Here is a 13,784-nt window from a genome sequence, read left to right as displayed (position 1 = left end):
TCTTTTTTTTAATAATAAATTTATTTTTTATTGGTGTTCAATTTGGCAACATACAGAATAACACCCAGTGTTCATCCCGTCCAGTAAGGTAGTTCCTTCTATTATTTTTTTTTTTTCCTCTGTTTACGAAGGCTGGGGAAAGCCAGACTTTTCCATCCGGTTGGGCTCGGGCGGCAACTAGAGTCTGCAAATCACACTCCCATGGCTGACTGAGCTCTGAGTATAATCTTTGAGCCTAATTTCCTAATCTCCAAAATAGGGGTATTATCCACCTCTGCAGGGTCGTCTTTCTGAAATATGGAAAGTAACACAGGTAACATAGTGCGTACTGCAGGCCCCATACCGTCTACACGAAGACGAGTTAGGTATGTGGGTGCTAGAAAATGGAGTAATGATCTAAATACGAGAAGTCTCAACTTTCGTTCCATTCCAGCCACAGTTATTCTGTGGCTGCTAAATGCCAGGCACTGTATTAGGTGATGAGCAGACAGAGTGCCCAGGGCCTCCATCCTCACGGAGCCTGAGCTCTTGTAAATGAACTCTGAGCCAGCAGTGAGCTCCTAGTCCAGGCCACTCTGAAAGCAAAACAAATCAGAAAAAAAAAAAAAAAAAAAAAAAGCAGGAATGGGAAACGAGCTCACATGCACGGGAGTTCTCCAAAGAGGCAAATATCTCCTCGTGGGAACCACGGGCCGTCCTTTTGCTAAATACGTAAAAGGGTTGGCGGGGCTTCTTCCTCTGCCGGGGAGAACCAGAGGCACAGGGAAAGCGCGGTGGGGCGGCCTCCTGGTCCCTGCACCGAGCCCCAGGAGGCAGGCCAGGCAGTGCAGACCCAGAAATACCAGCACAGCAATCCACTTCGCAAAGCGGCAACCCTCAGTTCGGAGGGGCGGGACGACCCTGGCAGCCACTCGGGGGATCCGAAGAAGCTGGTTTCCACACTGGCAGCTTTGGGGCTGCAGTCAGAGCCACAGGTCGGCCCTACTGCCCGAGGGAGGGGGGAGCATCAGTGAGCCTCCCACCAGCTTGTCCCAGCACCTCCGGCCTCTTGCATCCTGGGGAATGTCAACTGTGGGGAACACGCGGGGTGTGCGGGCGGACCACCAGGCAAGTCCCCTTCCCCGGGGGGCACAAGGGCAGACACAGCGTGGACGGGCCGCTCCTGTGCTGGGCCGAGGCGGGGGTGGGCATCGGCATGGGCAACACAAGAGCCACCTGATATGGGGGACAGTGCCTTGGGCCATGGCTGCGAGGCCAAGGCCCACCTCATGGGTCCTCCACTGTCAGGATGGCTGCGGAACTGAAACCCCTGGCACCTGCTGTGCGAGCCCCCCACCCCCACACCTGCCAGGCGAGCTCCCCGCACCTGCCACGTGAACCCCTTGCACCTCCCGCACGAGCACACCTGCTGGGCGAGCCCCTGGCACCTGCTGCACCCCGGGTGCACGAGCCAACCTCTTGCACCTGCCCTGCAAGCCCCCTCGCAGCTGCCGCACGAACCCCTTGCACCTGCCTCGTGAACCCCGCACACTTGCTGCATGAGCCCCCCTGCACCTGCCGCGCCCCGGGATGCCTGGCGAAGGTGCGTCCCCTCACCTGTAACAGCCAGCGTCGCCCAGCTCCCGGGCTGTGGGCCTGCCAGTCCTGGGAGCCTGGGCACAGACCCCCCCCGCCCCCGATTCCACCCACTGCCTACACAGGGCTCACCCCTTGCGTTCGGGCTGCGCCCCAGGGAGGGGGGCGGCTATTGGGCTAAGAAAGAATGAATCCATGAACTTACTTTTTTACCCACAGGAAAGATCTTTGAGATTCTCGGGCTACAGGGAAGAAATCAACCTGTGCTTCCCAGGAAATTTCTTTTGTCTTAATGAAAGCCGTACTGCCTGGCTGGCGCACCCAGAGCCCGCCGGGAGGGTCCCCGGGACAGGGAGCTGTGGGTGCAGCCGGGGGCCAGGGGAGGGCCGTTCTAGGGCAGACGATCGTACTGACACCAGGAAAGCGGGTGAATGATGCCCCTTTTGAATGTTCCTCTCTTGGGGAAAAAACAACGCAAAAGACTGCCAGCCAAGCGAAGACCAGAACTGCTAGGCCGCACTCGCATGGGTGTGGCAGGGATGCACCTGCCTTTTAACCTGAACCCCAAAAGGCTTTTCTTTCTTCTCAAAGGACACTGAGATTGAAGCTGGCATGTTCTGAGGCAAATCTGATTTATTTTGGGGGGGATGGCTTCGTGGAGGAGGGAGACGTGGAATTAGCAGGGGTGCTTGGAGGTGAGCCAGCTACAAACCGCGGCCTCGTTCCCTGAGAGCAACCTGGTCCCTCCCTGTGGCTCATCCAGTTCTCCCCAAACAGAATGGGCCTCCCCTTCTCCTCACCCTTAACACAGTCCCGTCCGTCTGTCCGTCCGTCCGTCCACTCAGCTCCTTCCTCGCCTGCACCAGCGCCCTCTCTGTTCCAGGCTCAAGGGACCCTTCAGGCCTGAGGACGCGCTCCATCTGGAACCGCAAGCCGACTGGTGAGCAGAGGACTCGAACTCGGGGTCACGAGTGCTGAGATCAAGGCGGTGTGTGGAAGTGAGGCTTTACCCAGGCCAGGGGGGCGGCACACAACACTTTCTGGAGGAGGTGGCCCTTGAGCTACACGGTGGAGGGAGGGGCTTTGCTTTAAGGTGCCTCCCGTCCCCCTTCTCTGCCTCCAGCATTTGCTGGTGCATCTAAAATCAGCGTAGTCCTCTCCTCACGTAAAGATATTGCTATATTGGACCTGTCCCTGCGGCCTGACCTCTAAATACCCATTCTTGGGCTCCTATCACACCTTTTTCCTCTGACTGTGAAGTTCTGGCAGAAATGTGCTGCCGGCACCATCTTTAAGCAGCGACCTCCCGTCCTTCCTCCAAGCTTCTGTCGTCCCGCGGCCCGGCCCTGACCTCGCAGGTTCGACCTTTCAGAACCCAAAAAGCATAATTACAAAAGGCTGGATATCTTTCATTTCTTTATTTTTATATTTTTTGACAAAGACCATCCCACCGGGACCCTCTCTGTCCCCCTCTTTCTACCAAAAAGATGGGGAACACTTTCTTTGTGGCCACGGAGTCTCCTCTGTAAGAAGGGGGTGAATGACTCCCGCCTTGGGTTGCCTTCCTCAACACTGTCACCATGATCGCCCCAGGGTGGAGGCTCCCGACTTCTCGGAATTTCCTCTTGTGGCCCTTGGTCCAGCACAGACGCTGCAGCCCGACCAGGCCTTCAGTGCAATGGAGCTGGTTAGGAGAGGTGCAAGCTCCGGGCCGCGCCACGAGCCCCCCAACACTCGTTCCCTCCTCCAAGGATGGACGGTTGGCTCGCTGGGCAGCAGCTCTGGGCCTCACTTCCCCACCGCTGGACGGGATGACGTCCAATGCCCGACGACGAGAACCAGGCAGAAGGGGCTCTGGTCACGTGCAAACACACGGCACCGCCCCCCAGGACGGCCAGGGAAGTCGGACTGCATCGGAGTCAAAGAATCGAGCGGAACAGCCGGTGGGACCAGCCGTGGAGGGAGGCGGCGTGTTCCTAGATCATCCCCACGTGGTGACAAGGACAGCGGCAGAGAAGACCTAATTCTGGAGGAAAGGTCACGAAGGAGGGAGACCGGGCTCCCGTGAAGATGCGGGCCTGGGGGTGACTCCCCAGCCGCCCCCCCGGGGAAGAGCTGCGGGTCTGATCTGTCTCCAAATCCCTTGGGACCCGGTCCCAGCCAAGGTCCAAGCCAATGGAGAGAGCAGGTGAAGGCTTCCGGGAAGCTTCTCTGTTGCTTGTAAAAGGGACTAATGGGGAGTCATTCTCCATGACCGACATGGGTGAGGCGGGCGACCCCCTCTCAGCCGGAAGGAAACTTCATGTGCATCCAGCGCGAGGGTGAGGCCGACGCTGTCACGGGCGTGGGCAGGGGGGAGCGGTGTGCTCCTTGCTCGCGACGTTTACCCTCTCGGCCCCCCTGGAAACCGCTGGGTCTGTGCTCCACGTTGCACGGGCGAAGCGGGTCCTCGTTACGAGGTCTGGGCGGGGCATGTCGCACGGCAGTCCTCACCCTCTGTGACGAGGGTGGAAGAGAGAGATGTCAAGGCAGCGGGAGGTTCCGGGGCTTGGGAGACAGCGAGCCTGAGGGGGGAGAGCAGAGGAACGGCCCGTCCCTCGGGTCATCGCGGGGCCGCCCCGGCCGGGGCGCAGACACTCCGCTTCCCCTTCTTCCTGTCCCCGGACGGTCCACGGTCGTGCGAGCGTTCAGGGTCTGGGCGTTCGCGTTTGTGGACAGACGTGCAGGACTATGCGGTGTCCCTGCTTCAGGGCCAAGGGTGGTGACAGCAGTGGCGTGAGCTGCAGGGCAGATGCCGGGCGGCCGGGACCCCCGGGGGTGGAGGGAGGGCCAGACGCAGATGGGACCGGGGCCGTGGCCTGAAGCACAGCCACTTCGGGGCTCGCTGACGGGCAGTACGGCCTGCAGACGGGTGCGGAGGCGCGGAGCCTACCCTGCACGGGTGCCCGCGGCCTCGTGCTTCCTGAAGGCTGGGCTGGGTGCAAGCATTTCCATGACGGGCAGCGGGCATGGATGGGAAGGGGCCAGAGCGGGGGCAGGAGGGACGCCATCCCGGTGCAGACCCCGCCTGATGGGCGGCTCCATGGAGCTCGGGGCCCCAGAAGCCAGCGGCTCCTCTCGGGGCAGCGAGCAGGCTCAGGGTCCTTGTAAATGAGCCACAGCACGGCGCGTCTCATCCAGGGGTAACGGGTCGGGAAGGCCAGGCCGCTGCGTACAGGCCCACTGACGGGAGCTACAGAAATCCCTCTGGGGGAATAGACAGCTCAGCTTCAGGTTTGGTTTTGAGACAGAGCTTCTGGAGGCCTCGCGGCGGCTGCTCAGCTGGGCCTGAGCTGTCACCATTTGTAGCGACGACCCGCAGGGAGACGAGACAAATAAGCCGCCAGCGCAGGGGAGGATCAGGTTACTCCATCGGATTCTTGCCAGGGCTCTGAGTGTTTGGGGTCCCTGCGAGGGGTCAGGGTAGCTGGATAAGAGCTGGCGGCCCCGGAGAGTTGGGGGGGCGCAGTATGGGGGCCACAGTGTGTGCACTTGCTCCATGGCACTCGGAGGGGGACCCTCGGGGTCTGGCCACATGGAGGGGACGGGCGGGCAGTGACGGGGACGCACAGCCGGGGAAAGTCCCATGAGGATGGAACTGCAGAGCCACATTCATCCCGCAGAAGGTGGGAGGGCCGGGGTCGGGGCTCGGGCCGGGCGCCCCAGAAGGAGCGGGGTGGGCACAGCCCCACGGGGCAGCTTCTACTTTCTGAGGAAGGAGGGAGGAGGTCATTGTTGAAGGCAACGGGGACTTGAGGGCAACGGAAGCAATCGGAGACGGCCAGCCAGGGCCCCGAGGGATGCCGTCGGGCCGAGCCGAGAGGCGAGCGGAGAGCAGAGACCTTGGGTCTGGGGACGGGCTGCCAGGGGTCGAATGTGTCCCCTCCCCGCCAGTCTTACGAGGAAGCCCTAACCCCTCAACGTGTTGTATGACGGTGGGGCTTCTGGGGGTGATTAGGGTCTGGTGAGGTCAGGGTGCGGCCCCACAGGAGGAGGAAGAGTCCTGAGCGCACGTTCTCCTCTACCTACACGGAATGAGGAGAGGCCACCCATCACCCAGTCCTCGCCAGCCACCAAGCCCGCCGGCACCGTGAGGATGGACTCTGCGTCCCAGAGCCGTGGGGTGGCTAAGGCACCAGCCAGGGGGCTCCTGCTGCAGCGGTGAGCTGACAAGGCTGCCGGTCGGCACAGGGGCTGACTGTCCCACCTAAGCCTCCGCAGCCTGGGTGCAGCCTGGGTGCAGCCGGGCAGCGGAGAGCTCAGTCTGGGCTCTGCACACGGGCCGACGAAGGGCCCTCGGGAAGGTCAGGGAGCCTGATGGAGACGGGCCTCTTCCCCACGCCCGGGGGCTCACGCACATCCCCACGCCGGCCCCTTCTTCACAGGGCAAAAGGGAAGGCGGACTGAGGAGCACCCTGACACGTTGCAGGCACCCGACGGCGTAGCCCGCATGTGAGGCACGCAGCCGCGGTCACAGCCGTGCACGAGCAGCAAGCCCGTGTCCCAGTCGGCTCCGGGAGCTGGGAGGGCAGGCTCGGCTCCACGCTGCTGCCGTGTGACCCGGGCAGGCTGCTCGCGCCCTCTGGGCTCTGCAGTGCCGGAACACCCGGAACAGACGCTTTCTACGGCCCCTTCCGCTCTAGCATCTTCAGGTCCTGGGTGATGTGAACGCACTGGACTAGCACGGAGTTCGAGAGACATGAGCGGCCACGTGAGGGCCCAGCGGGGGGCCCTGAGGCCTCTTCACTTCCTACAGACCAGACCTCCCGTCTCTGCAGGACATCTCCTTGCGCCGTTTTGAGAAACCGGTACCAAGCCCCCGATGGAGTCACCTTTGCAGGCCCCATGGGCAATGAGGCCCAAGAGCCCGGGTGATGGCCCCTGGCCGGTCAGTGTGAGCCCCCGCCTGGCCAGCACCCGCCGGGTGACCCCACGGAGGGCAGGCGACCCTCCCTGAGCAGTCGGCACTTGCCCCATCAGCTTTCTCCACCCGCCTCCGCTTCCCTCGAACACCCTCCTCTTGCACAGCTCCCCAGAGCTCCTCGCCGCCTGCGGGGTGGGAGCCACTCGCCTCGTGAACCGGGAACCGCCGAGCAGTGCCGATTGGAGCTTCCCGGTTACTCAGCTGAGTTCTGTTAACAGTGCAACGCGGGGTTCCGGGAGGTTCCGGGAGGGGGGACACGCGTGTCATACCTGAGGCTGACCCGACCTGCACGTGGTGCTGTTTTGCGGCGTTTCAGCAAAGGCCAGTTCGGAAATTCTGGGAAAACCCCAGGAAATGCATGCAGCAAGAGCCGAGGAGCCTTGTGAAGAGAGGCCTGTTCCCCTCCTCAGCGTGCTTTCGTTTCGCTTCCTCTTCCTCCAGGAAGCCCTCTGGCCTCCACCCGAGCTCCTGAGCGAGAGCTCTGGCAGCCAGGCCGATCCCCTCCCTGGCTGCTCCCTATTTACGCAACAGGAGCAGCCATCCAGGGCACACCTGGAGACTCCAATCAAACCAAGAGCTTCTCTGCCTTGCAGGCGCCTCATCTGTATTCTCCTTAATCAGAAGAAAGCTTGCAGGGCTCTAATCAGGAGCAAGCCAAACGATGAAGCAGGCCTCCCTCTGCCCCTGCGGAGCCGGAGGGCGGCGGGGGGGCGGGGGTGAAGCCGGCCCTGGCCTGGGGCCTCCAGGATCCGGGGATCAGAGGCCGCCCTGCAGGTCCCCTTGGCGCCCAGGTCCGCGTCCTCCCCGCCCTGCAGCCCTTCGCTCCCTCCCAGCTGCTTACCCGTCCTTTCCCCACGGTGCCTTCCTGCTGACTCGACTACGAGCCCGATGCCTAGAGAATGTCTCATTTCCAGCGAAAGCCTCTTGGGTGCGGTTTTGGCAAAAGCTGTGGGGTGTCACAATTGCTGGGAAGTTTCCCCCCGGGAAGCGGGAGGGCCCCTTCGGGAAACAAGCACAGGAAATCCGAGCTCTGCAAAATCTAACTGTAGCTGAGCCTGCTCATCTGCTTCTAAGGTAACCCAACGAGCCTTCGTTTTTACACTCAAAGCAGCCAGCACGTTCCAAAATCCACGCATACAACCTGAGAAAGGAGAGTGGCCCAGACGGGGCTCCGAGGGTCCCGGCCGATGTTCATGATTCTCTAAGAGCAATGGGCGGGGGCGGGGGGTGCACCGACTCTCCGGTGCACAGAGAGGAGGCTGGAAGGGCCACTAAGGAGCAATGCGGTCCTAAAACCATTTCATGAATCCCTGAGTCCCAAGCAAATGTCACGTCAGAGGCTGTCTAGCGGCACCAGCAGTGCCCGGAGTGTTTTCCCGGGGAAGCGACGCCCGGGTGGCTGCTGTGAGCTCCTGGTCTGCAATCCCCATGCCGCCTCCCTGGAGGTGCCCACGGAAACCCCGGCGGTGACGCAAAGGCCTTCTCGGCTACTCAACTGTCCTGGCACCTACCCTTCTCTTTGGTAATCCTCGTCCAGATTTGACAGGAGCTGCGAGCCCGCCGTGGAGAGGTCGACGGCAGCCAAGGGCAGGTCACGAGAGGCAAAGTTCAGCAGCTGCACGGGAGCAATGCTCTTGGTGTCCTCGTCTACTTGTTGGGAGATGATCTCGACCTCGGAAATTCCTCCTTCTATGGCAGGCCTGAGTTGGGGACGAGGACCACAGGGCAGTCAATCCCCAGGGACAAAGCAGGTCTCTATGCCCCGAGGGAGGAAGGGGCATCAGGATCTGTGCTGCGCAGGCGGGGGACACGGGGAGCCCTAGGGGCTGGCCTACAGCAGATCTGCAAACAGGGTGGGATCCTTATGAGGCGGGTGGAAGACTCGGGTGGAAATACCCTGTAGGATTGGGGCCCCTAGACTTTATATTGGAGTAATATATTCTTTTTTTTTTTTTTTTTTTAAGGATTGGCTTATTTATTTTAGAGCAAGTGAGCATGGGAGAGGGCAGAGGGGAGGGGAAGCCAACTGCCGCTGAGCAGGAGCTCCAAGCAGGGCTCGACTCCAGGACCCTGACACCATGACCTGAGCTGAGCCCCAAGAGTCAGACGCTTAACTGACCGAGCCGGGTGCTACTTGCTTCCTACGTGAGCTGGTCCTACTACATCTCCCCGCCTTTAAGGGCTGCCAGTAGGGGATGGGGGCACTTGGTGAAACTTCTGCAGTTTTCGGTCTCCTCCTTTGTCACTGGGGCACAGGGACACAGAGAAGCCTCAGTTTCTCCAGTTGAAACATGAGGAGGTGAAACGAGGCTCCGTCGGGGCCACCCATTGTCACCCTATCATCTGATATGGGTGGGAGACACGGTGCTGGAGGAGCTCGGCCTGAGAAGAAGGTGGTTTCACGGGGCCGGGCGGAGTTTCTGAGACTAAGAGGATGCGGCTCTGGGCGCGGGGACACGTCCTTCTGCCTTCCTGCCTTCCGTGCTGTTTCCCCCCCAAGGTCACAGCAGCCCAGCACCACCTCCGGTTGTGTGGTCATCTTGGCAGGAGGACACGAGGGCCCCCTCCGGGGGCATGGAGGCCCCGTTCTCCGCCCCCCTCTGCCCCGTGACCCTGCAGAGCTCCTTCTGTCAGAGGGGAGAGTAGGACCCTCCAGCCTCGCTTCTGGGTTCAGTTCTGGGGTTTGTTGGGATCAAGGGGATCAGTTCCTTCTGTAGGTCCGCGGGCCTCACCTGGGGCAGGGCGAGGGTGCGGGGCAGAGGGCAGGTGCCTCGAGGGCAGCCGCTGGGGGCAGGGGGAGTGGGTCGGGCCGGAGGGCAGCAGCGGGACGTGGCCTGGCATGTGCGGCGGGAGGAAGCCGTCCACAGGACTGTGGGTTTGGGCACCCACAGGGCTCCTCCCTTGAGACCCCCGTCCCTGCTCTCAGAAACCCTCCCGTGATTCCTAAATCTCCTTGCGATTCCCACTTTGTGGAATCACCGGAGCGCATCCTAGCCGCGACTAGACATTTGCTCTGGAAGTTTCCTGGCCTCCCGCGGCCCCTCGCTGAAGGAGGAGGGTGGCGTGGCTGCCCGAGTGGGAAGACCCTCGTCTTGGGGAGGAGTCACAGCAACGGTTCTGGGCCGGAGAGCTCCCGCGCTGTCATGAACCGAAACATGAGATGAGCCCAGTGGTCAAGTCGGAGAGAGGGCAGGTGCGACAGGCCCAGGGACAAAGTGGCCTGGAGCCCCACGGGGCCGGGCGGGGGCCGCTGGTCGCACCCGAGACTCGGAGGGGCCGAGAGGAGCCCCGGTGATACTCACTGCGGCCCGGTCATGGTGGGAGGCGCAGCCAGAGCCATGGGTCCTTGGGCATCTACTGGGGCGCAGCGGTCTTGGGGCCCGCTGTTGGCATTTCTAAGCGCGAGTTCTTAACAACATGCACGACATGGTACCTTGAAAACAAATAATTGCATGGAAGCGATTTATTACCCTCGGATGTCAAGCCAAAGTCCTCCCAAACTCATCTGAGGACCCAAGTCCTTAGAATGTTCTTCGGTACAGCGCTTTGCCTTCCAAGTTAGGTCTGAACAAAGACAGTGTTGAACAGATGCCTACAACCACCCGCTGTGGGTAAGAGGCGGGACTTCTCTGCTTTTCAGGGATGAGTAAATCGGCCCAGGGTGACGAGACAACTTCGCTGGTCACACGAAATAACAGGAGAGCCAGACCGGCTGCGGGCTTTCGGACTGTTCGTCTACAACCGTTTTACTAAAGGGCCACGCGGCAGCGAGCCCAGCGATTTCCTGCCCCGGCGCCTGCATCCCAGGAACCGTGGGGGCCCCCGCAGCCCGGCTCCCCGTCAGCCTTGCCACCCCGGGCTCGTTACTTCGCTCCTTTGTCCCCGGTTTCTCCACCTGCGAGAGAAGATGGGACTCAACGTTGATGCACGGGAGACACTTAGGATAGTGCCTGTCACGTGGTATCAACTTTTAGTATCACGAGTATTTTATGGATTTAAATCGCACTGTCCGTGGCACCTGAGCACGTTCCAAGGCATTTGGATGTGGCTTTGCAAGATTTCCTCTTAAAATCTGGACTAGGTAAAAAAAAAAAAAAAAAAAAAAAATCTGGATTAGGTAAACGGAGCATCCTTTTCCATGAACCAGGGCTATGGCACCACCTGGAGGTCTCCTAAGACGCAGAAACAAGCTGGCAGAAAGGACACAGACGCGGAGCTGGGTTCCGAGATTTCCTACAAGTTCCGTGGGAGGTTCCCCCGAGGGGTGGTCCCTGCAGAGGCTGCGTTGTTCTGCTGCAAACTGCCTTTCCTGGGAAACCTCAATCCCAAGCTCGGCAAGCAGAAGCACTTGAAATGCAGAGACAAGGGCGTTGGCACGTCACGTGAAAGGAGCAAAGCACTCCCAGGGCAAGAGGTGTCTGATGGATGGCGGCCCTGCAAACCGGGGAAGCTCCTTAAAGGTCTGTGCAATTAAGAAGCGACAGCTGAAGCTAAAGGTCCTTGAGGAAATCTTGGAAAAGTCTTAGAGCAACTGGAAGAGAGATGGAGGACTTTGTAAAATTAGAAGGGCTCGGGACGCCCGGGGTGGGGGTGGGGGGGGCGGCTCAGAGGTCGGTGGAGCGTCTGCCTCCGGCCCAGGGCGTGACCCCGGGTCCCAGAATCTAGTCCTGCATCGGGCTCCCTGCGTGGAGCCTGCTTTGCCCTCCGCCTGTGTCTCTGCCTCTCTCTCTGTGTCTCTCATGAATAAATAAATAAAATCTTTAAAAAAACAAAACAAAACAAAAAACTGGTCAGTGTGTAAGTAATAAACACGAACCATTGCACTAATAATATAGGATCGCCAATATAAAACAAAAACAGAAACGAAAATTATTTTTTAAAAATTCTTTGACTTTTTGGGAAGGGAAATTTCAAATATATAGAATTACAGAGAATCATAAAATGAATTTCTAGTTATCCATCTCCCAACTGGAACAGTTGCCAACTCACGGATGGTCTTGTTTTCTCTATGTCCCTGCCCACCCCTCACCCCTCATGATGATGTCATTCATCTGCAAAGGTTCCAATATGTACCTGAAAGGATAAGGATACCCTTTAAGAGATCTAACCACAGTATTTTAACATCATTAAATACCCAGGCATTGTTCAAATTTTCCCAATTATCCTGTAATTTTTTTTTAAGGTTTGTTGAATCAGGCACCAAGTGAGGACGACATGTTATGATTAGCTATTATGATTCTTAGGTCTCAATGAATCTATAGGTTTCCCCCTCTATCTTATTTTCCCCAAGCAATTTATTGGAAAACCTGGGTCAGTGGTCCCAGAAAGTTTCCCAGCCTGGATTATGGTAACTGTGTCCCTTTCATGCCTGCCCAGTTCCTGTTCTCTACCTTTCCTGCAATTTTTAGTTATCTATAGACTTTAATCAGATTCGTTTTTTTTAAAGATTTTATTTATTTATTTATTTAGTTTGTTTGTTTATTTATTTATTTAATTTATGAGAGACACACAGAGAGAGGCAGAGACACAGGCAGAGGGAGAAGCAGGCTCTATGCAGGGAGCCCGACATGGGACTCGATCCCAGGACCCCGGGGTCATGCCCTGAGTTGAAGGCAGACACTCAACCGCTGAGCCACCCAGATGTCCCATGTTTTCTTTTTTTTTTCAAGACTATACAGGCAATGTTGTGACTTTCATCAGGAGATACATAACGTCTTATTCTTTTTGTAGCATTAACAGCCATTGACAACCACTTCCTGGACCCATAAATCCATTAGAATTTACAACAGGGGCATACGATTTTATCATTCTTTCTCCATTTATCAGCTTCTATGAAGACACACTCCTCTTCCTCAACTATTTGATTACCCCAAGGTACAGTTCGCATAGGAAAGGGAGGATAAGTGCTTACCCCTTCCTTTTATTCACTGATTTTCAAAATTTAATTAATCGGGATCCTGTTATCTTCTAAACTCGATCAATGGGGTATTTTCCACAGCATCATAGGTTTTAATTCACTCAGAGAGAGCTGAGCAACGGAGCGGAAGTGATTGCCACCTCCAGGACAAGGCAGAGACGAGGCAGGAGAGAGGGTAAATCGGCCGAGAACGGACCGTGAGAAGCTGCTTCCGTCAGTAGTTTTGATCCCTAACAAGCAAGCTCTCTGAAGATGTTATTTAAAAATAATATTCTCCAAGTAAAATAACCCCCAAAGCACAAGCCTGGCACAAAGCAGGTGTAGTCTAGCACTCTATAAATGAACATTTGACGTGCAAACCTGATGTCTCAAAAACCTGGTAACAGCAGAAGAGAAAACCTGTTTTGCATTTATGGGGACTGGCTGTGGGGGGTAGAGGCAACTTTTTTGACGTTAGTAAAATTCCAGGTTCTTCTACTTGTTGCTCATTAGTCTTTGTAATCACCAATTTCAGTTGCTCCAGCCGCATCAGAATTCAGGCTGGTATCCTAGGAATTTTAAGTCTGAAAAAGGCTTTTAAGATCAATCACTCGCCAGGTGAAAACATCCCTAATGCGGTTCCCCTGGGCCCAGAGGTGCCCACAGCAACTCCTCACCTCTTACTTGCATGACGGCCCCTTTGCACGGCGACCCGCTTTCACACGCATCCCCCGGCTTCAAGCCTGGCCTGCTCAGAATCACCTGGACCTTTCGGGACGTACACATTCGTAGGCTATACTGCAGGACTGCTAAATCAGATCTCCACACGGGGAGCTTGATAATCTTTTCTTATTTTTTTTTATTTTTATTCTTAATTTTTTAAAAGATTTATTTATTTATGATAGACACACAGAGAGAGAGAGGCAGAGACACAGGCAGAGGGAGAAGCAGGCTCCATGCAGGGACCCCGACGCAGGACTCGATCCCAGGACCCCGGGGTCACGCCCTGGGCCGAAGGCAGGCGCCAAACCGCTGAGCCACCCAGGGGTCCCTGAGAATCCTTTTTTAAATTCCCCAAGTATTTTTTTTTTCTGACCTGCAACCACTCCTTTTGACTCTATTATACCAACGGTCCTCAAACTTTCCATCGCACCAGAATCACCTGGAAAACTACGCGGCTCCCTCCGCAACCTGTGCAACTCAGTGTGTCTGAGGTGGGAGCCTGAGAATCCATAGTTTGAACAAATTCCCCGGGGATACTGGTTTGCTGATCCTCAAACCACATTCTGATCTTCTGAGCCAGAACCTACTTGAGGTAAAGACGGCATTTTATCCCTATTTCGAGGCGGA

At 57.5% G+C, this 13,784-nt stretch overlaps 1 protein-coding gene across 1 annotated transcript in view; it reads right to left on the bottom strand.

The window, feature by feature from the left end:
• TMEM266 (transmembrane protein 266) overlaps nucleotides 1-13,784 on the bottom strand; it is a 109,741-nt gene that overhangs the window by 35,050 nt on the left and 60,907 nt on the right. Inside the window, 2 exon segments of the mRNA XM_041742621.1 lie at nucleotides 8,050-8,238; nucleotides 9,841-9,971. Coding sequence (XP_041598555.1) covers nucleotides 8,050-8,238; nucleotides 9,841-9,878 — 227 coding nt within the window. The 5' untranslated portion in view covers nucleotides 9,879-9,971.

Source organism: Vulpes lagopus, chromosome 2 (assembly GCF_018345385.1).
Source record: "Vulpes lagopus strain Blue_001 chromosome 2, ASM1834538v1, whole genome shotgun sequence".
NCBI lineage: Eukaryota > Metazoa > Chordata > Mammalia > Carnivora > Canidae > Vulpes > Vulpes lagopus.
Note: the sequence above shows the minus strand (reverse complement) of the source record. Positions and strands in the feature narration are given on the sequence as shown.